Source organism: Myodes glareolus, chromosome X (genome assembly GCF_982192425.1).
Source record: "Myodes glareolus chromosome X, mMyoGla1.1, whole genome shotgun sequence".
NCBI classification, from domain to species: domain Eukaryota; kingdom Metazoa; phylum Chordata; class Mammalia; order Rodentia; family Cricetidae; genus Myodes; species Myodes glareolus.
In genome coordinates this window covers 40,339,514-40,362,208 of record NC_142053.1, presented here as the reverse complement: position 1 = coordinate 40,362,208, position 22,695 = coordinate 40,339,514, and the positions used below count along the sequence as shown (strand labels likewise).

Here is a 22,695-nt window from a genome sequence, read left to right as displayed (position 1 = left end):
ATTCTTAGAGGAAGAATCTCTGTCAGTGACCTGCAAGTATTCTGTTAAGATTCCTAGCTAGTGAATTCCAATAACAACAAAAGAAATAAAATAAAACCCTTTAATTGTTTTATTTTGTGTTTTGAGACTGAGTCTCTCTTTGTAACCTTGACTGTCCTGGAACTCACTCTGTAGATCAGGGTGACTTCAAACTCACAGAGATCCACCTGACTCTGCCTCTTGAATGAGAAGAATAAAAACATGTGTCACCACCACCCGTTCTTTTTCTTTCCTTCTTTATGAGACAAGATTTCTCTAAGCTGCTGAGGTTGTCTTAGAAATGATCATCCTTATGCCTCAGCTTTCTAAGTGTTGTAACCACAGGTGTCTATCACCATGCTTATTCCTACTATTATAAGATGTTGCCATGTGAGTAGATTCTAAAAGGACTGGATTTCATGTTATCAATCACACAAAACCTTAAAAGGGCATCCTAATTCTGTGATTTCCTGATAAGGCTCATTTGATATCCCAGAAATAAATTGACTCTGATGGATACAACCAGGGGTATGGTCTTTGTATCCAGTAGACAGTGGCTACATAAGGCTTCTAGATGCTTCTATTCTTCCTGTAGTACACAGGATGGCCCACCTTACCTAACCTCTCAGAGAAAGTAATCCACACCCAGTGACAACTGTAAAGAGGTTAAGAAAACCTGCCTTAATTATTTCTCCTCCCTGGCCAGTCAGATTCTCCCCTTTCAAGGTCTGTACATTAAAGAACATTGAAAAGATTAAAGGTGAAGAGGGAAGGGACTCTGGATAAAATATTTTGAGGGGGTTAGGGTTGAGCCCAACACCTTTTGAATATAATGTTCTCTTCTACTGATTGATATACTCCCACTGAAAAATATCTGGTAAGTTTGAGGAAACCATTACATGTACAATTTTTTTTGTTCTGTCCTTAGTTGCACACCTCTAATTCAACCTTCATAATCGAATCTAATACAAATGATTTTATAGAATGCAACAGAAAAAGGAGGAAATTTAGGTCAACATAGTCTTACTGGTATGGGGCAGAAGTACCAAGACCTAAGGCAGGCATACCTGCAAAACTGACACTAGGGAAACTGAAGTGGAAAAACTCAAGTTCAAAACCATTTTGAAGTACACAGGGAAACTTATCTCAAAAACAAAACAGTGAACTGGAGAGATGCCTCAGTCATTAAGAGCACTTAGTGATCCTTCAGAGGATCCAAGTTTAGGAGACACCACCCTCAACAAGCAGATCACAACAGCCTGTAACCCTAGATCCAGGGGAAACAGTGCCCTCTGCAGGCCACAGGCATCCACCCCCAAACACACAATAGGAATAAAAACAAACATTTAAAACCAAACAAATAAAAAAAAACAGAGACGAATTATTATGCAAATGCCTTTATTTGAACTAAGTTGCTACCAAATTACATCACTTTTCAGAGTTAGATTAACATAATAATCTCAAGAACTATAGCAAAAAGCTTGACAAAGCAAGATAACATCAAGTCCGACATACATACTTTCTCTTTCTCATAACCACATCTTTGTTATAGGTGTTGAATTTAAAAATCTATTGTTCATTTGGCATTCTTTGCTTATTGAATCATCATCTAAATTCTGAGCTCACTTCCTCCTCCTAAGTGTCATGTTCAGCAGAATTTTAGATTGAAAGAGAGTTCTGTGATTAAGTTTCAGACCAAAGAAACAAGTGTCGAACTGACTCATTGAAGACAAAATATTCCATTTGATTTGAGCCTGGGTGTGAGGGGAAAATATAACCTTAGGGTCCATTTTCCTCCACCTATAGTCTATGCTTATTTTCATATTTACTTGAAGCCCCTTAAAAAACGTAGCGAATCAGCAGACTTGTTGACTGTAATCAAAATATTCTTAAATGTACAAAAAATAATCATGTAGAAAGAATACTGTAAAAAGATACTGATTTTAAGAATAAACGAATGAGAAAAGCTTCTAGTACATTCCGCACAGCCAGTTACTTCAGATTTTCAGCACTACAAAGTAAGCAAAGGACACTTCCTCTCCACATAGAATCTGACCACTGATAGTAAGAAAGCAAAATGGCAAGCTAATCCTAGTCCTATCTACCCATGTAAGCAAGTCTCAAGAGATGGACATCCTAAGAGTGAAAAGATACACAGAGAGATAATACACAGTGACAGGAAATATCAAGGGCAGCATTCTAGGAGGAGAGAGCAGATGGTCTGTTGTGAGCATGTTCAGGTGTGCTGGACAGATCCAGCTCGAAGGGAAAGAGGAATTGCTTGTTACTAAAAGTCTTTCCAGAAGGCTGTCATGATGAGCTAGTCTTGTTAATCAAAACTGAAAGTCCTTTAAATGACCACAAATTCCTTAAGTCATGAACACTTCACCTGGCAATAGCTGACTGGCTAATCATGCACCTGTGAGTAAGGTTGGTTCTATTCAGATTGGTTATTTTACACTCTCTTCATCCCCCTGCCCATCAAACATGCAAACACGGTCATGACCATCTTGGGTTTTACTTCCACAAGGTCTTCAGGGAGAGCATATACTCTGGCTCCGATTCTTCTAGCCATTGACACTGCATACCTAGGTTTGGAAGAGACAAAAATCAAGATGAGAGTCTTCTTAGTCAAGGGTACCTTTGAATTTTTTTAACCTTTGAATTTTTTAATAAATTTTTTAAATTTTTGTTTTATGTGCTTTGGTGTTTTGCCCACATGTGTGTCTGTATGAGGGTGTTATATATCCCGAAACTGGAGTTAAGGAAGCTGTGAGCTGCCCTGTGGAGACTGGGACCTAAAGCTAAGTCCTCTAGAAAAACAGCCAATGTTCTTAATCACTGACCCAGGTCTCCAGCCCAAAGGACACCATCTATTTCCTCTTATATAATCTGGTGACTGGGATACAAAATTTCTGTATTGAAAGTACAAATCAGGGAACTGGGCATGGCGGCTGGAGGCAGAGGCTGAGGTCCAAGGGTCCATGTATGTTTGAAAGTAGCCAGAACCACACAGTGAGACAGTGTTTCAGAAAAAAAGAAAGTACCTATTAATAATTACACATTTGTTTTCTGTTTTATTTTTGTTTGGAATTGATTTTTGAATTCATACTAAATCAAAATAGGAGATTTATTTATTTAATTTTATGTGTATGAGTGTGTTCTCTTCATGCAAGAATGGGTACCACATGTATTCCTGGTGGTTTAAGAGGTCAGAAGAGGGCATTAGATCTCCTGGAAGCAGAGTTACAGAGGTTTGTGAGCAACCATGTGGGTACCGGGAACTGAATCCAGGTTCTCTCTAAGAACAGCAAGCATGGAGCCTCCATCTTTCCAGCTCCAAGTTATACTAAAATTTTACTGTCTACTATTTTGAACTTTATTTACTCATTTCTTCCAAATATGGATGTGGAGTGAAAAAAAAAAGCTTGAAGCACTAATGTCATATAAAAATGAAGTGTGTGTGTGTGTGTGTGTGTGTGTGTGTGTGTGTGTGTGTGTGTGTGAAGGCATAAGTCACAAACAATCCTACACCAGTTTGGAATTATGATTAATAGAATGGTTATTTATTTAAAGGGGAAAAACCTACGGATAACTGTCCCAGACAACAGCCCTCTGTGCAATGAGGAAAGGAGTCTAGGAGCCGGAAGTGGAGCTGGAAGCAAGAGAGTGAGCACAAGGCTACCGCTGCTTTTTAAAGCAAATGAGACCATGCCCAAGTGGGCTGGTATCTTAAAGTCTATTGGCTGAAGGAGTGGAAGCAGCTCCCACAGCACCTCCCCCTTTTGTTTAAGTAAGAGAGTTCTAAACCACTACAAAATTACATATAATAAGAACAAATATCCTATTCTAACTAGTTTAAGTCTTGTATAATAAATAACTTGGCCAAGTCACGAGAGGAAAGTAACTACATTTATATAGTCTTCAACCCCATCAAAGATTTGAGAAGGGAAATAATGTTACCTGAGTAATTAGGAAATGCAGTCAAACAACTTCCAAAACATGCAACAAATCACAGAGACAGCTGGCTACCTGGGCAATCACCCAAAGTCACATTTGCAGCGTTGAAGCAACCAACTTTGGCTAAGGCCTAACGTAACTGACATACCATTTTCAAAGGCAAGGAACTTTTCAAAACTATCTTACCCTGTCTTGGCAGGATATGACAGTCCTGTTTTATCCATTTACGGATACTCTGTATCTCTGTCAGTGGTTGAGGTATGGGCATTTCTTTGCCAAAAGGCCAGTTCTGCCAAGAAGAAAGGCTCCAGGTGGCGTGTCTTTGATGCTCAACATTCTCTCGGGAGTAGATTGGTGTTGCCCAGAGCAATTGTGTCTCACTACCATGGAACTCTGAGTTAGATTAAAGGCTATTCTCAACAGCTCTTTGAAGAGGTTGAAGATTATCTATCTATATTGAATATAATCTCTATGTATCTAAAGAACCAGATTAGTCTAATAAATGACAAACATAGATGACTATAGATCTATATAATTCTCAATACCTATCTAACTTAAAGACTAAGACAATAAACAATTGTGCAATAAATGAAGACAATGGCCTCCAAATGTAAACAATGTACAAGTATACATTGGAATATGGTAAATATATATAAATACATAAACAATATACAAGTATCTTAATCAGAGGTAGAAATGTCCCCTGCAATATGGTAAATATACCATGTGTGGTATACATATATGGTGTATATATATATACACACACACACACACCACAGAGTGACTGCCCAACATGGTCTGCTAACTCCATATAAAACCTGAGAAAGCTTAAAAAAGAGAGAGAGTTTAACACAGTTTTTTGCTGTTTGTGGGTGGTGTGCTGCAGAGAGAAATTCCTGACTCAGCAGCCTTATAAAGAAAAAAAAATGAAAAAGTCATGCCATTTTAAAACGCGGCTTCCTGGGCTGTGCCGCCAGTGCTAACTCCGGCTATACAGCATTTCAATGACTTTTGTGGGACCAAATGTTTGTGTGCCTGCTTGGGATTGGGAAGAAAGTATTCTGAGACCATGTTAATGGCTCAGAGCTCCCCGCCTGCACCTGGACAGATGGCAGAATCAGGCTTAGGCAGGCAGGAGAGCATGGCAGATTTCTGCCACCATTCAGAGAGATGTTTCCAAGCTGCGCAGTGCTCTGCGTGTCAGATTTGGCTGTAACTTGGATGAAAAGAGTTTCTGTGCAGCACGCTCAGCCTCAGGGTTAAACTGCTGAGTGTGGCTCCTATCTGGCAGACCCAGAGCTAGGAGAAATGGTACGCTCACCATTTTGAAATTGGAGAGAGGTGGAGCCAACATCCAGAGCAGCCCGCCACTTTGCAGCTCAGAGGCACAACAGATTCAGAGTCACAAGTGGCTCCACCATGTTGGACTGGGTGGGGCAAGCCCACCGTACCTATTTTTGACCTAGGAATGTCACAGCTTAGATTCTTAAGCACTTAGTGATTTAAAAGTGCAAAGCAAAATGTTCCTGACAATGCAATAGGACAGATTCAAACATAAAAGACCTCTAAATGGGTCATAGTGTTAGATAGATGTATGTAGGCTTGGAAGAGAGGAGAAAATGAATATAGAGAATAAAGTTAATGCTTTTAAAAAAAGAGGTAAAGTCTTTAAAGAGAAAGAGTACAGATAGTTATAGATTAAAAGATATAAAGAAAAATAAGCCACGTAAAAATGAAAAATTCACAGAGAGTTTGGATTTTGTATATTGTATTTTCTTTGAATTTTTTGACTGTGAAGGAGCTAAATACAGAGAGACATTTCATTGAGTATTTTAAAAGTATCTTGATTTCAGAATTTGGATCTAAGGATATGATGCTTTGGAAAAGTTCCTTTGTTTTCACAGAGGATGAGACCCTGTGGATTGCTTCTACCTAAATATGGTATGATAGACCACACCCTATTGAAAGGTTGCAGTGAACCCCTTCAGAAAATCACTTCACACAACTGCTGACTGAGAGGAACCTAGCACACAGGTTATACCATGAAAGACCTGAATAACAACACCCCCATACAGCATGAAGCAGTTTGGAGAGAAATAACGGCATCCATATTCCCAGATATTGTTTATAAATGTTCTTTTACATTTAAAGGAGGATATGATATAGATATGACTAATTTACATCGGTATAAATTTTACTCTATTGATATAAATTTTAAGGTAAATTTTGTTATATGTATATGCATTTCTGATATTGATTAAGGTATTGTGATTGTGTAGTTCATTTTAAAATGTGATGTATAATTAGGAAATATAGGTTGTTAATGGATAATCATCAATAATAATCAAGCTTGTAGTGATGTTGGTTAGATTTTCTAGATATATAGAGATATATTTCAGTTAGATAGGCATTCTTCATATCTTTCAAAGACTATACAACATGGCATTTTAAATGTCTTAATAACTTAGGGCTTTTCATGACAATGAGACACGTCTGCTCTTGGCAGCACCAGCTACTTCAAGAGGAGGATGGACATCAAAAAGGCTCCTTATGGAGTTGGTTAGCCATTTGGGCAAGAAACTGCTCTTGCCTGGACTGCTTAATTGGACACAAAGAACCCACAGAGAGAGGACTGCTGAACTTGCCTAAAGGTGAGATGATCTTTTGGGGTTCTTGTTTCATGAAAGAATCTGTGAGATATTCTACAGGATACAAAAGAAAGTGACTGAACTGCCTTTGAAATTTCCTACTTCATGGAAATGTCTGCTGGATACTATGGGCCTATAAGCTGAAGATGGATGCCCCAACAGTACAAAAGAACTTTGGGTGACTGTCCAGGCGGCGAGATGTCTCTGTGATTTCTAGAGTTTGGAAGTTGCTTAGTTCTTGTTTACTTAGGTAATATTATATAATTCTGGAGTCTTTGATGGAGTTGAAGAATGGTTAGTTATAGTTATAGTTTTCCTTAATTATGATAAAAGATAAAGTAGATATAAATATTATAACTGTAATTCTTGCTTGATAACTGTTTTGTTATATGTAATTTTACTATAAAAAGAAAGTGAAAGCCTTTCTTTTTTGTTTAAACAGAAAAAGGGGAAATGGAGTAGGAGGGCCTTCTGCCTATGTGTTACTTTCATTGATCAAATAAAGAAACTGCCTTGGCCTTTTGATAGGACAGCAGCTTAGATAGGTGGAGTAGACAGAACAGAATGCTGGGAGAAAGAAAGCAGAGTCAGGCAGATGCCATGGCTCTCCTCTCCGAGACCAACGTAGGTTAGACTCATCCTGGTAAACCATAGTCACATGGTGATATACAGATGATTAAAAGTGGGTTAATTAAGATGTGAGAGTTAGCCAAGAAGAGGCTAGAGCTAATGGGCCAGGCAGTGTTTAAATGAATACAGTTTCCATGTAATTATTTTGTGTAAAGCTAGCTGGAAGCCGTGTGGTGGGAAGCAGCCCCGTTGCTTTTTTTTACAACATATGTGTGTGTGCAATTACCCAGGATGAATGCACAATCAATTACAAAATTCTCTATTTCATGTAATGAGATAACAAATACTTTTCTTTGGTGAGTGTGGTGCTGGGAGTGGAACTCAGGGACTTTTGTATGCTACTTCCCAACCATTAAGTGCCTAATGTAAAACTCAAGTGCTAAGGTCAATGCACCAGGTACTTCCAGATACTGAAATAAGAGCTAGATGTGAGGATTTCCATGCTACATAGAGAATTGTTGGGCCAAGGACAGGCAAAGTATAAGATAAAATGATTAACATGTGCACCTAAGAGAACAGGCAGAATCAAACCTCAAATGATTCAGAAAGGATTTCTAAGATACTGCTACAGGAATCTTTATGGATATTAAAATACAACATTTTCAGTATAAATACTTCTCAAAGATAAAAGAAATGATGTTATAATTTCTGCGATTTTTAAGGCAGCATTTTTGCTCACCTACAAAGCACTGCTGAGGACTGGTTATCAGCATGTATTGGTAGAGTTATCATGGGTCCCTCAGTAAACTAGAGCACAGTCTTGGTCTTTAGTGAAGAAGGGAAGAAATGGTGGAAAGACCTACATATTGCTATAATGTAAGAAACTTCCAAGATTCAGGCTTCTAGTAAGGGATAGCAAGTGTGCCCTGCTGATTTGGGACTGAAGAAGGTAAACTCAACATATATTGCAAGAGTGCTTGACTCATAGCAAGTAACAGAGGCATAATTGGATAATGTGTTGAAAAAAGTTAAAAGATATAGACAAACACTCTAAAGTATGGTAAGCCATCCTTGTACGTGCTTTCTTTGCCTTGTTAAAAGTTTGTACATATTTGCATTAAATTGTCCCAATAATCCCCTAAAGCAGGTGTTTAAAATCTTGAAGGTCAGACACATTACTAATTTCCTTTTGTTTATTTGTTGATTATTTGTTTCTTGACAGTGTCATACTGTATAGCCCAGGTTGTTGTTGAAATCATCATCTTCCTGCCTCAGATGGCAGAGTGCATAGATTAGTGCTATGTCACTATCTCCAACATACATAATTCTTAAAATGGGGTGAGTGGGGTCTAAGGATGGAGCCCAGTGCCTTATTCATTCATCCCAAGCGCTATACCACTCAGCTACACCCCATCCTTTCTTGTGTGTTTTCCTATTTTGAGACTGAGTCTTGCTATTTTGCCTAGGTTGGCTGAGAATCTGCCCTTTTCTTGCCTTACTCTCCTGAGTAGTTGGACTTCTAGGCTTGTATCACAATGTCTTGTTTCTTAATTTTGTTTTTATATATTTAAATCTTAAAGATTGTATTTATTTATTTGTGTGTGCCTGTGTATGTGGAATGCATACTTATGGTGTATGCATGGAGGTTAGGGAACAACTTGTAGGAGTCAATTCTTGGTTTGTACCATGTGGGTACTGGGGATCAGATATTGTAGTAAGAGCATTTACCTGATGATGCATCTTGGTGACTCTTATCATTTTTCTTAAATTAATTTTAAACCTTTGAACCCTGTAAAATAAAAGTTTTCTTCATCCTTTTTTTTTTGTGTGTGTGTGAGATGAACTCTAAGCTTAAAAATATTTCTCTTATGGGCTAGAGAGATGGCTCACTGGCTGCTCTTCCAGAGAACCCAGGTTAAATTCCCAGTACCTACATGATGACTCAAAACAATCTGGAAGTCCATTTTCAGATGATAAGACACAGTCTTGTGGCCTATTCAGGCAACAGGCTCACAAGTGGTACATAGGCATACCTGTAGGCAAAACGCCCCTACACATAAAACAAAAATATAGGTGGAAAATGATATTTCTCCTCACAGAATTAAGATCACACCATATTTGTATTTTTGTGTTTGACATTCAACATCATCTCCATAGTCACCCACACTGTTGCAAATGATAGAATTGCATTCATATAGAGGCTATATATGTTTCATTGTCTTGTGTGGGCTCCACAAAGCTATTCTCACTAAAGGACAGAGGCTTGAGTATTTATGTGAAGGGCTAAAATGGGGAGATGTTGGTGACAGGGATATATAATTTATGGTAAATAGTGAAGAGATGAAATGGTCAAGAATAGGCAAATACAGAGCTAGAACCTAAGTTGTTTGCTGCACGCTCAGGAGTGCTGTGACAATGACGAGTGAGGCTCAGAAAGGTTCTGTCACTATTTGTTAAGTGTTCTAAAATTGATTGTGGTGATGGATATAACAGCATGAACAAGGTCAAAACCATTAGATACTGTACTTAAATGAGTAAATTGTATGTCTGTGAACTGGATCTCAATAAAGCCATCAATAAAGAGATCGTTTCCAGATGCCATAACTATCCAGGGAGAGAACCCAAATTAGAGTGGATTCCCTGGGTATAATATCAGTGTTCTTTATATGACATGGAGCAATTGTTCTTACTTGGCATTATTGTGCTTGTCATCTTCAGTAAGATTTCCGCTCTTAACAAGGTCATAGTTAATGCAGCCTGGCTGGATGGCATCAATTAAATCCACAACCGCCAAACTGGAGCTGATCGTCTTGTCCTATTAAAAAAGGGGGAAACAAAAAAACCTAAGAATTTCAATACTTACAAATTATGTGTTCTTGATGTAAGCCTGGGCAAGGGAAGAAAAATCTTGGCATAGCTCAACAATAATTCTTACAAACAAACCCAAAGTTATCCTTAAAATAATTGCTACTATCTAGCAAATATAATGTATAATAAGCAGTATACTGACCTTAAAACTCTGAATGGAAGTTGACTTTCCAGCTTCACTCAATGTTCGGTTCACCCAGTTTACAATGATGTCATCATTCGCTTTCTGACCTTCTCCAAGATCTTCCAGAACATTAAGGGTGTATCTAAGGGAATTAGCAAAGAACATCAATTTATTCTAAGAAGAAAAACGCAAGCAACAGAGAAATGTCTCATGAACACTTTTATCATGAAGAGTTCATGGGGGCTAGCAAGACGGCTTATTGGGTAAAGCAACTTGATGCCTGTGTCTGACATCCTGAATTTCACTCCCAGATCCTACAGTGAGTGACGAAAGGTGATTCTCAGCAGTTAATCTCTGACCTTCATCTGAGCTGGTATGAACCAAGCTATACTCAGTTACACACATACGCCTCATACCCTGTGCTTTGGCTGGTACCTAGGCAGAATGAATGCTCTGGCTGTTATTTTTAAGAGATGTTCATTTTCCAAGTGGATGGGAAGACCGCAAGGACCAGAACTCAGAAAGGAGTGCTGAGAAACAGCGTCATCTGGACCTGTTGCCCTTAGAACTCGACAGTGGCTGTGGTTGCCTGCAGAAGCCCCACAGAGGATCATTGGCAGTTTATGCCACTGGGTGACAGACAATATTCTATCATGGTGTGTGGCTCCTAATAGTATCCCATGCTCCAGATGACTGTCCCACACTGTGTACATATGGGCAGCATTAATCGAACTCTGTGGGCTATTTTAAAAAAGCATTAAAGTAGGAAGGGGAAGTGGGGGAAATCCAGCAGGAGTTTGAAGGGCTAGAAGTGGGGTTGGATATTATTAGGGCTCATTGTATACATATATAAAATTCTCAAGGAATTACTAAAAATATACCAAAATAAAGGACTCTTTAATTTCTTAAAAATTATAGTTATTATATGTATGTGGATACATGTATGCCAAAGTATACCTATGGAAGTCAGAAAACAGTTTGCAGGAGACAGCTCTGTTCTTTCACCACATGAGTTTCAGGGACAGAACTCAGGTCAGTCAGAGAACAGTTTGCAGGAGATGGTTCTGTTCCTTCACCATGTGAGTACCAGGGACAGAACCAAGGTCCTCAAAGGCCTTTAACCAGTGAGCCATCCTGCTGGCCCAGATCTTCATTTTCAATTAGATACATATAAATGTCCCTATTTCTTCTTATATTTTTTGGGAGGGATTGTTTCTTTGGGGCAATTTTTCACTCTATAGTTTAGGATGTCCTGCAATTCTCTATGTAGCCCAAGCTGGCCTCCAACTATCCATCCCTCTCCTCAGACTCCTAGGTGCTGAGATTTCAAGTATAAGTCACCATTCTGGTTTCTGACAACTTATTTGTTTTGGTGGTCTGAAAACAGCCTCCATGCCAGCTAAGTATATCCTGGACCACTGAGCTAGAGTCGTACCCCAACTGACAATTTTGTTTGTTTGTTTTCGATTTTTGAGACAGGGTCTCTGTGGGTAGCTTTGGAGCCTGTCCTGGAACTCACTCTGTAGACCAGACTAGCCTTAAACTTACAGAGATCTGTCTGCCTCTGTCTCCTGAGAGCTCGAATTAAAAGTGTGTGTCACCACTTCCAGGCCCATCTGACAATTTCTTGAGTGACCCTGCATCAGACTGAAGTCTACACAGCAGACTTCTCTGAAAGATTGGCAACAACTACAGTTCTGTCTAACTCACAAGGAGGTATCTCCCAGTAAAGATCCAACATACACTCACAGAAAACCCATTGCAGAGCCTAAGCACAATGAGCTCAGAAATGTATTTCATGAACTAAATGATTAATTAAAATCTGTGAAAATATACTAAGGGTGAATTCATAGATCCATATTACTATGAAGCTTCAATGGCTAACACTGTACACAATACCTTCTCATCAGCTGCCAGACTAAAGCCAAGGTTAAAGTTGGGTTCCCATCATTCAGGTCTTGTCCTCCAATGCCAACAAGGGAGAATTTAGCTGGATGCTTCCCTAATTCAACTGCATAGTTGCAGTTTTCTAACTGCAAATGTTTAAAAAGAAAGAAATGGTTAAAGATTGACATTTGTTCAACCTACATGAGCTCTGTCTCCCACCCCTCTGTGAGTGTACGTGCACAGTGCATGCGTGTGTGCGTGCCTGTGCATGTGTGTTGTGTAATGGCAGGAATCTGTTCAAAATCAAGATGCAGTTCCTATCCTCAAGAAGCAGCTTATGGTCAAGAAGTTTTAAAGCAAAAAAAAAAAGAAAGAAAGAAAGAAAGAAATGAAGACGATTCCAGATGTGCTACCTTTTTCATGTTGGCTCCCAGCTTTGGGTATGGAGGCTTGTTAACTTTACTCCAGTCCACAGGAACTTTAATTCGTTCATAAAGCTGTAAGATGACCAGGGCATCTTGCAGGTCACTAACAATTCGAAACATAACTTCATCAATAATTGTAAGGAGTAACACAAATCAAACAAGATCTATAAAGTCACAATACCCACGACTCATACTTTTCTCAATCAGTAAATGCAATGAACAAAACTAATACTAGGGTTAGTAGGTAGTGAATGGCAGAAGGTAGGAAAATAGTGAAGAAAAAGAATCCAGTTAAGATACACACCATTGCATGTCAGCAAAAACAGTACAGGAAGCTAAAGGCCTTAGGGAATCATGGGTAGTCAGCTACAACTATTCCCAAACTGTTTAAGAAACTCAAAGTACCTGTTCCCTAAGGTACCATCAAGAAATTTATATATTTTATTTCTTGCAGTCCATGATCAGGCAAAGAAAGAATTTGGACTTTCATGCATTAGGAAAATAATGATTGAAATCACTAATATGAAATATTAATAAGCAATATGAATAGTTGCTACAAATGATCATGCAGAAAAATTTCAGAGTTGTCATAATTTATGCTAAATCCATTCATGATGTTCATAACTTCATAATAGCAGTAGGGTAGCTTACGCATAGAGATGGTTTACATGAGGATTAACACCAAGAGAGTTCATCCAGTTACGAAAGGTTCTTTCTTCACGAGTTTCTCCTATTAAAACATCCACAAAAATGCATTCAGTCATTAAATGTCTTCTGTATAAATAGAGAGGACCAGTGCATATATTCACTTATTTCATGGGCTTTATTCTCATCTAATAATTACCACATGATAGTGTGCCACTGTGACTGTGGGTAACTGAAATACACTTACTAAAACATAGGTTAAATTCAGCATGTAGTCGTTATCTTTCTGGTTAGAGGTTTCAAAAGATAATCTAGTTAGACATGGGACTCATGTCTATAATCTCAGTCTTCATGAGGCTGAAGAAAGAATATCGCCAGGAGTTCGCGGCCAATCTTAGACTACGTAGTTTGTTTCAGACCAGTTTCCACTATAGGATAAGACACTGTCTCACCGCTTCCGAGGCTCTGGGGAATGTAACTACTTTTGTAGAGTGCTTGTCTAGGGTGCATGAAGTTCTGGGTTTAAACTGTAACACTCTTAAAACTGCAGATGATACCTATAATCCCAGCACTTGGAGGCAGGAGAATCAGAAACTGAGGGCCATTCTTTATGACATAGTGAGTTTGAGGTCAGTCTGAGACACATGGAATGCTTGACTCAAAATAGATGACTAGGTTAAAAAACTCAAACAAACAAAACAGAAGACTCTTTTCTCCAAATAAATAAATATGGGGGTTAATAAAACTCAAACCCGCATTACCAGAAAAAAAAAGATATATCAGTAAAAACTGAAACAAAACATTTGTTTCCTAACTGGTCTCATGATAGTACCCTGGATTTTTATTTTTCTTTTTAGTCTTGGCTGTGCTAGACAAGAGTGCTGGCTGGCACTGAGCCACACTAACAATTTTATTTGCAAATTTTATTTCTGTCACCATCTCCATCCGGCAGTTTCCAGTTCTCACTCAGCACTGCATCTGCTTTTAGCAGATTCTTGCAAAAACCAAATGAACAAAACAATTCACTGGTTGGCATCACAGCATGTAGGTTTTTATGCCACAGACTGCACATTAGCGTTACAGAAACTTTTACATTACCTTCTAGTAGAGTCCAGTCAATGTCCTGGTTTTCAGGCTTAGTAAGTGCTGGGTATTTATTAAAGAGGTTAGCTACAAAAGCTAAGTTCAGTTTGGGGTTTCCGCTGACAACATCAGCAGGGGTAACGAACTGTCTGCAACCCAATTTATCTGCTTGTTGAAGCATACTTTCAGCTCTCTTTAAGTCATCTGTTTCCTGTTTAAGCAAAAGAAGACAGCTTTGAAAGGCCATCCTAAAATATATATAAATTGCCCCTATAATCATAGGCTGGGAAATGGATTGTACTTTCAGTTAACACATGGTACTTTTTATACAATCATTTATAAATGTAAAACCTGCCGGCACAGGTTTTGTAGTACCTTTAATTTCCCCAAGATGGCGCCAGAACACACGTCTAAAGAATGAATGAAGCACTTACTTCACTGAGATTATTTCTCATGCCAAAATGCAGAGGAGGAAAAAAGCTGTTACTCATTTTTTGAGCCATAATTCTTTGAAGATTCAATTTTAGATATGTATAGTTTCAGAAAAACCTTTTTTTAAAAAAAAATCACTTCCACCCCCATATGTCTGAGCACGATAAAGATTGTTGTGAGCTACTTGAAGTGGGTGAGTGTTGGGGCGATCACTATGGTCTCACCAAGAGTAGCAAGCACTCTTAACAGCAGAGCCATCTCTCCGGGCACTTATTTCTTACTTAAAGAAACATATCTGAAAAAACAAGCAAGCACACCCTTGGAGTTAAAAGGGATGTTGGGGCTGGGCAGTGGTGGTGCATGCCTTTAATCCCAACACTTCAGAGTCAGAGGCAGGAGTGTCTCTGTGACTTTAACTTCAGCTTTGTCTGCAGAGCAAGTTCCAGCACAGCCAAGGTTACACAAAGACACCCTGTTTTGAAAAAAAAAAAAAAAGAACAACAACAATAAAGTAAATAACTAAAAAAGGGAGCGGGTGTCTGGAGCAGTAGAAGACAGCTGCATGAAGGTGGGAAGAGAGGTTTGTAGGGGCCAATTGAAAGAAATGGGCAATATTTTGTAAGAATTTAGGTCTAAGAAGATCAATTTAGCCCAAATTCTAGAGCCAGTGACGAATCCTGGATGGCTATTCAGGGAAGACACAAAAGAATGTAGTAGGAAAAATCAAATAGGGAGGATTTGCTGGTGGGATGGCTATTCGGGCAAGACACAAAAGAATGTAGTAGGAAAAATCAAATAGGGAGGATTTGCTGGTGTGATGGCTCACCTTGACTGTCAGCATGACTTAGAGTGACCTAGGAGACATACCACTGAGCATGCCTGTGATTGTATTTCCAGAGAGGGCAGTATTCCCCAAATAGTTCCTCATAATGAATAGACGGGCCTTTAACCATACTCACGGTGAATAAACCAGAGTATGTATTTCTCCATACTCGCTTTGAAAGTGTTACGTCATTCATAAAATCCAGTATCACCATAATTATGGAACTCATAAATGATCTAAATAAGTCAGGATACTTTGTCTCTTGTGAGTCACATGTACCACATCCTTTAAAAAATTCTTAAAAGTGTCAACACCACTATATGAAGGTACATAGAAACTTTAAACAAAATTATTTGGGTGTGGCACTTGCATTTAATCCCAGCAGTCAGAAAGCAGAGGCAGGTGGACCTCTATGAGTCTGCCAATCCGCTCTACATAGCAAGTTCTAGGCAGGGTAGGGCTACATAGCAAGACCTTGTCTCAACAAAAAAAAAAAAGGAAAACAAGAAACAGACAACACTAGTATAGGACGGTAGAATTTAAAAAATACCCGTACTTACATTGAAACCTGACATGTTAATGTCTATCCGTGGTTCACCTTCCTTCTGTCCTTTTGGTGCAATTTGGTTGAGCAGATGGAAATAGGCTTTAGAGTCCTACAAAAGAGTTGAAGATATCAGTGTGATCACGTGTGCTGAGAGGAACTACATCTTACTGTCCTGTGGTGACAAGGACATTTGGATCGTGTGTGTGTGTGTGTGTGTGTGTGTGTGTGTGTGTGTGTGTGAAAATAGATAGCATTCTTCTCTGTCTTCTTATTTGAGAGATCTTTACCAAGAAAAGTCCATCTGTCTTGAATTTGATTTTGTTAAAGCTTTCCAATGTATTGATGTCATCAACACAATAAAGCTAGTGCGTGTTTCTGTACCTTCACTGAATTACTGAAGTCAAGAAGCTTGACAGATAAGACAAGCATGAAATAGAAGAGCAGACATCCCGGAAGCATAAGGAAAGAGAAAATAAACACATTATATCACTACAAAGCACAATAAATAGCAACCTCTAGAGACAACATCTGCCATGCTAATTATATATTTAATTAAAAGTAGAACTGAAAGTCTTAAAAGAGATACAAATATGGTTGGTAAAATAACATTTAACCTTTTAAGATTGGAATACACGTAGCAAAACAAATTCATTTCTCCCCCTCACCCACTGTGCCAGGTACTGAGGTTAAGGCCTCACATGACCAACAAATTCAATATTTTTTTTGCTTTTCAAAAACATTTTAAAAAGAGATTTCCACTGACTATGCACATTGGTAAATGTCTGTATATATTCTTTAGGAAGATGCAGGAAAATTGCAAAATCTGAAGCCAGCCTGGCTGACACAGTGAGCTACAGCCCCACCTGGAATACAAAGCGAAATCATATCTGAAAAAAACCCAACTGGACTCAGTTACTAGAGGGCTTGCCTGGCATGTGTGAAACCCTAGGTTTAATTCAGAATCCCTCACAAAACTGAGTATGGCAACTCATATCATCCTCAACTACATAGCTGATCTGAGGCCAGCCTGGGCTACATAGCTGATCTGAAGCCAGCCTGGGCTACAGAAGACCTTGCTTCAAACAACAAACACAAAACAAACAACAAAACCAAGAAAAATAGAATCATATAGCTATGGTGGCACGTGTCTGTATGGCAGTACTCAAGAAGTAGAAACAGAATCGCAGTAAGTTTGAGGCCAGCCTTGTCTACAAGAGTGATGCCCACTACAGCAAGAGTCTTTCTCAAAGCATAAGAGGCAGCAAGGCTTGGTGACACCGAATAATTTTTGCTTTGTTAAAATGGAATAAAATCTCCTGAGTCATTACAACTCCCCAAATGCTGGTACTTTGCGTAGTTACCTTGATGTCAGCACTGAAGTTGTTGATCTTTTGCCAGCCTGAGTTTTCCAGATGAAAGTTGGCCCATCTCAGCAGAAGCTCTTCTGGAGACAATTTCATAAGCTCCTCCAAAGTCTCACCATCTCGAAGCAAAGCCGCCAGTGCTTGTAGACATAAACCCTTCAGTCATTATGTGAAGTGCTAGTGGCCATGCTCCCCCCTACTTCTTTCTCTCTCTCTGAGTTTTTCTTTGAGACAAACTCATGTCAGCCTCAATCTCATGATCTCCCTGCCCCAAACGCTGGGGTCACAAGCAGAGAGCAGCATACTTAACTTCACCCAGTCTTTTGACGCTTTGTTCAGTGGTAATAGAGATGTAAGTTCTACTACCAGCGATTTCTAGCTTTGAGACAGCCAGAATCTGTGCTGAGGAGATGGGCTCAGTCAGCAAAGGAGCTCTTGTGAAAACACACAGGGGCCCGAGTTCAATCGCTAGCACCTACAGGAAAAAGTCAAGTATGGCGGCACAAGTCTGTACCCCTAGAACTGCAGAAGTGGAAGCAGGGGCTGCTCTGGGGGCTTGCTGCCCAGCAGTCTAGCCAAACTGGTGAGCTCCAGATTCAGTGATAGACCTTGTGCTGGGACTGGAGAGAGGAACTTGTTGGTAGATTGCTTGCTGTGCAAGTATGAGGACCAGAGCTTGGATTCCGCAACACTGGAGAAAGCTGGCTGCAGTGGTGTGCATCTGTAATCCCACTTTTGGGGAGGTGGAGACAGAAGGATCCCTGGGGCTTGCTACCAAATTGGTAAGCTGGCGATTCAGTGAAAGACTCTGTCTCAAAAACTAAAGTGGAGAGTGCTTTAGGAAGGCACCCTATGTTGATTTCTGGCCTCCACTCACATATGCATACACACTTGTAAATCACATGTCCTCATCCCCATAAACACATGTACTCACATGTACTCACCCCTATGACCTCCCCACACACACACAGAAAAAAGCCCTAGGTGGAAAGAGACTGAGGTAGACACCAGTGTCAATCTCTGCATTGTTGCATCTTTATAGTAAAATCAAATGTGAACTGTCATGCATATGCTCGCAACAACTAAAGAACAGAGGTCTACGGGTTGTTTTCCTGAATATCTCTGTGTTTGCTCTACTTAACATGTGCTCACTTCAGCTAAATGCAAGAGAAAGAGGAAAAAAATCACTCATAAATATCTTGCAAAATAACAACTGGGTTCCATTACCTTCATTCCTGCTTAATTCAATGTCAGCGAACAAGCCAATCTTAATAATCTGCCAGAGCAGTCCCAAAACCAGATGAGGTTTCCCCGCCCGCAAATCTTCAGCTCCAATGTTCACAACGTGACACCCAATGGCAGAAGCGGAGTTCAGTGCCAAGTTCAAGTTTTCCTGCAAGACAGCCAAATTATACCCTTCTTGACCTTTCTTCCCCCACTCAGTCTACTTTTGCCTTCACTGAAAATAACAGTAAGAAATCAATACGAGGTATTAGTTCCATCCACCCAACATTCACAGCAAACAGAATTCTGAATTAAAAAGCAAAGTGGCAAATCTCCGCCTTTTTCCTATTATTTTTGTAGAATACTACAGGAAGTGGACTTATATATTTTTTTTGGTCGACTTGAATTCTGCTGATTTTAAAGTAAAAAGTCAAGTAACCAAAGTAAATCTATCCATGTGACTAGTGTCACGTTTCTAAAATTGTTTAAATGTGAATTCAGCAGCACATGGCATACAACTTGCACATCTCAAGGGACAGTCCTGCTCCAAGAAACTTAGGTATACTAATCTACTACTCACTCGCGAGAAAATGAAAAATGTTCCATCCCTTCAGCACACGAGATAAGTAATACCTTATGTCATTTTGTTTATTTCGGCAATATCTTAACACAATAGGTAATAATAAAAGGAACATAGGACTTTAAGTTCAATGAGGATCTGCGCCTCTGTGAACTTCAGCAAGTTCTCCAAGCCTTTCTGAGTCCCAGCTCGACGTATAAAATATCCAGAATCATTCCCCACTCAGTGCTGCTCTTGAGGATTAAAGAAGAGCAGATAGAACACAGAAGCTATGACCTCTATTTCAAACCATGATATCATTTAGGAGGACTCAGGGAACATGGCAGACCTGAATGATGAAGGGCGTAAGTTTCTTCTTGTTGATTGCTCTCTCATCAATTGTATCAGGAACTGAAAGGTTAATCATTTTGCTGAAACAAACAAACAAAAGTTGATCTACTTTTAGAGTCTCTAAAGTTAGGAGAAGTAGTTCACTTTTTAGAGTGCTTAACTAGCTAGCATACATGAGGCCATGGGTTTGATCCTCCAGAACCACATAATTGGGAAATGGAGAAGCTTTGATTCCCAGCACTGGAGCATGGAGGCAGAAGAATCAGGAGTTCAAGGTCATGTGTAGACTATGTAGCAAGTTGGAGGCTAGCTTGAGACACAGGAGATCCTGTCTCAAACAACAACAGTTTGTAAATCTTCATCATCGTTAAAATTTATTATAAAATACCCCTCATTCAGTCTTAAAAATACAGTAGATTTGGAACTGAAGAGATAGTTAAGATCATTTACTACTCTTGCAGAGGTCCCTGGTTTGCTTCCTAGCACCCACACTGAACAGCCCACAACTGCCTGTAAGTGCAGATTCAGGGGATCCTATGCCCTCTTTTGGCCTCCACAGGTATCTTTACACTTTTGGTACACATAAACCCATGTAGACACACACACAATAAAAATAATACAAAATGTTGTATTTTGTATCCATCATGTTCACCACAAGAAACTACATGTGTCCAAAATGCATATTATACATACATAATGACATACTGGGGTATCCTAGTTCAAATAAACATTTTATTCATATTTAATATACATATACACACATACACATATACAATTTGAATATAAATTTTGCTTTTTGTGTTTTTTGTTGTGCTAATGTTCTGTTGTTGTTTCTCTTCTTTCTTTATCTTTTTATTTTTTTTCTTTTGAGACAGGATCTTTCTATATTTCCCTGGATGTCCTGGAACTCACTATGTGGTCCACCAGGCTGGCCTTAAACTCACAGACATCTCTCTATCCCCACCTCCTGAGTGCTGTGATTACAGGCATATGCCACCACGCCCAATGTAGTGCCAAGTTTGGAAACCAAGGCCATGAACATATTAGGCATACACTATGTCACTGAAGGCAATTTTATGCAGTATTTTTGGAGCACCTATGTTTTGACTATCATTTGTCACCTGAGGCCAGCTGTGGAGTATTCCACTGTGGCATCATTATCAGAACTTGAAAAGTTTCCTATGTTCCTGTAACTAACCTTTAACCCTTGTCCTGTAAGTAAGCCTGTTGAAACTCACTGGGTCACTAAAAAAAATAAGATAAGAAAGTAGAAGGGGGTGAGATGGGAAGCAGAAGGGATCAGTAGGAGTGGGAGGGGGATAGAATAGGAAAGGACAATATTTAGGAATATGATCAAAATTGATTGCATATATACTATATGTATATGAAATGTTCATAATGAAACCCGGTATCATGTATAATTAGCATATGCTAATAAAACATAAGCAAAAATTACACAAAATTTCAGATTTGGGTTTTTGCATTAGGGATGCTCAAATTGTATATGATACTATGACGCTCACAGCAGCAACTGAAATGTAAAGGGTTTGACTATCTAAACTCCAGCCACAGGGTTACTGAGCGGGAGGGTTTGCACAGAAACCCAGTATTTGACCAGGCCATGGTGGTGCATGCCTTTAATTCCAGCAGAGGTAGGGGGCAGAGGCAGGCAGATCTCTGTGAGGCCAGCCTAATCTATAGAGCTAGTTTCAGGATGGCCAAGGCTATACAAAGAAACCCTGTCTTGAACAACCAAAATGAAAAGAAAAGAAAAAGAAACCCAAAATTTATCATGGAGCATATTTTAGACCACCGTGGAAAGCTGTCTCTGAGACCAGGAGCCGTAATGGACAGTGTTGATAATCTTACACCATTTTTGCCAAGATACAGCTGGCTCTGGGGCAGCAACAGGGACAAAAGCATTTCTTTCAGAATTAGGGCACTGAAGAATGAGAACTGAAAGCTAACCTCTTTTTTCCCTTTGGAAGTCAAGGTATTTCAGAATAAATAGATACTGACATACTTAAGTTTGACAAAGTTGCAATGTCCTGTTTGCTCAGTGATGAGGAGAAATAGGAAGCTGAGAGTTCTATCTTATAAAGACGTCTCTACATTACGGCTGATTTTTACTTTTACAGACAGCTTTAGATATTGAATGAAAAAGACAAAACCTGGGTAATTGTCCTCTCTCCTTTCCGGACATCAAACAGCCAAGCATGCATAACCAAACACATTCATTCTGTAGAGGTTGTCTTTGGAAATCTGGAGACAAAACTAACTCGCATCTTACCAGAGCACAATTCCATCACCAACTGCTTTGAACAGATCATCAGTATTTGGGTTCATGGGTATAACATGTCTGCAATCGGGATCATTTTCCAAAGCTTTGTTTATCCAGTTCACAAAAGCATATTTTTCTTCCTCTAAAATTACATTAAGTAACAATAAATCAGTTCATACTGTTAATTAACTCTCTGTTAATCATTTGGCCTCCAAACCTACGATTGCTGGATAGTTCTGCTATCAGATACCACAAATATGTGGTCATACTCTTAGGACACTTGGAAGCAACACAGTGGCTATAAGGAATAAATTACAAAATTAGTGAGAACAAAAAAACAGGCTAAACAACCTTTAGGGAAGTTACAAAATATTTAAAAATATTAATATTACCACATAACTCCATGATAATAAGGACTATCATTACACAGATTTCACTATGTGACTTACAAGCTACAATTTTCTATCATGACTTTCTGGCAAATATCTGACCCAAGACCAATTATACCATCAAGACTACTTAGAATATTTAATCAGAGAAACAAATTTTTTAGGGCAACATAATATGTACCTGCTAAGTGCACTGTATTGACCTAAGCACACCCATTCCATTATTACCTGAGTAAGAATGCTGTGTTCCTTCACTGGACAACTCTGAAGTTCCTCCCAGAGCACAAATTCCTTCTTTCCTGTTGATGGCTTTGCGGAAGGTTTTAGCAATATCACTGCTCTTTACCTCTTGGAAAATCTATCAATTAAAAGAGTTTCATTGATTCACAGTTTTCAAGGCAGCACAAGAAGAAGCACATTTAACTCCTTTTTACCTGTCCATCAACTACAGCGTTCTCCACAGGCGGTGACATGTTAAGAAGGAAATTGGCTGTTTG

At 39.1% G+C, this 22,695-nt stretch overlaps 1 protein-coding gene across 6 annotated transcripts in view; it reads right to left on the bottom strand.

The window, feature by feature from the left end:
• Positions 1-1,399: 1,399 nt before the first annotated feature.
• The window catches only part of Pls3 (plastin 3), a 95,755-nt gene continuing 74,459 nt past the window's right edge, over positions 1,400-22,695 (bottom strand). For 5 of the 6 annotated variants that reach the window (XM_048439226.3, XM_048439227.3, XM_048439225.3 and 2 more), the window contains 14 exons: positions 22,427-22,556; positions 21,819-21,951; positions 19,527-19,608; positions 18,622-18,787; positions 17,392-17,534; positions 16,412-16,438; positions 16,044-16,139; positions 14,244-14,439; positions 13,152-13,230; positions 12,489-12,603; positions 12,088-12,221; positions 10,207-10,330; positions 9,887-10,011; positions 1,400-2,606 (listed from right to left, as the gene is read on the bottom strand). In XM_048439226.3, coding sequence (XP_048295183.1) covers positions 2,474-2,606; positions 9,887-10,011; positions 10,207-10,330; positions 12,088-12,221; positions 12,489-12,603; positions 13,152-13,230; positions 14,244-14,439; positions 16,044-16,139; positions 16,412-16,438; positions 17,392-17,534; positions 18,622-18,787; positions 19,527-19,608; positions 21,819-21,951; positions 22,427-22,556 — 1,683 coding nt within the window. In that variant the 3' untranslated portion in view covers positions 1,400-2,473. The remainder of the gene's footprint in view (positions 2,607-9,886; positions 10,012-10,206; positions 10,331-12,087; positions 12,222-12,488; positions 12,604-13,151; positions 13,231-14,243; positions 14,440-16,043; positions 16,140-16,411; positions 16,439-17,391; positions 17,535-18,621; positions 18,788-19,526; positions 19,609-21,818; positions 21,952-22,426; positions 22,557-22,695) is intronic. The other variant, XM_048439229.3, reaches the window with a different exon arrangement.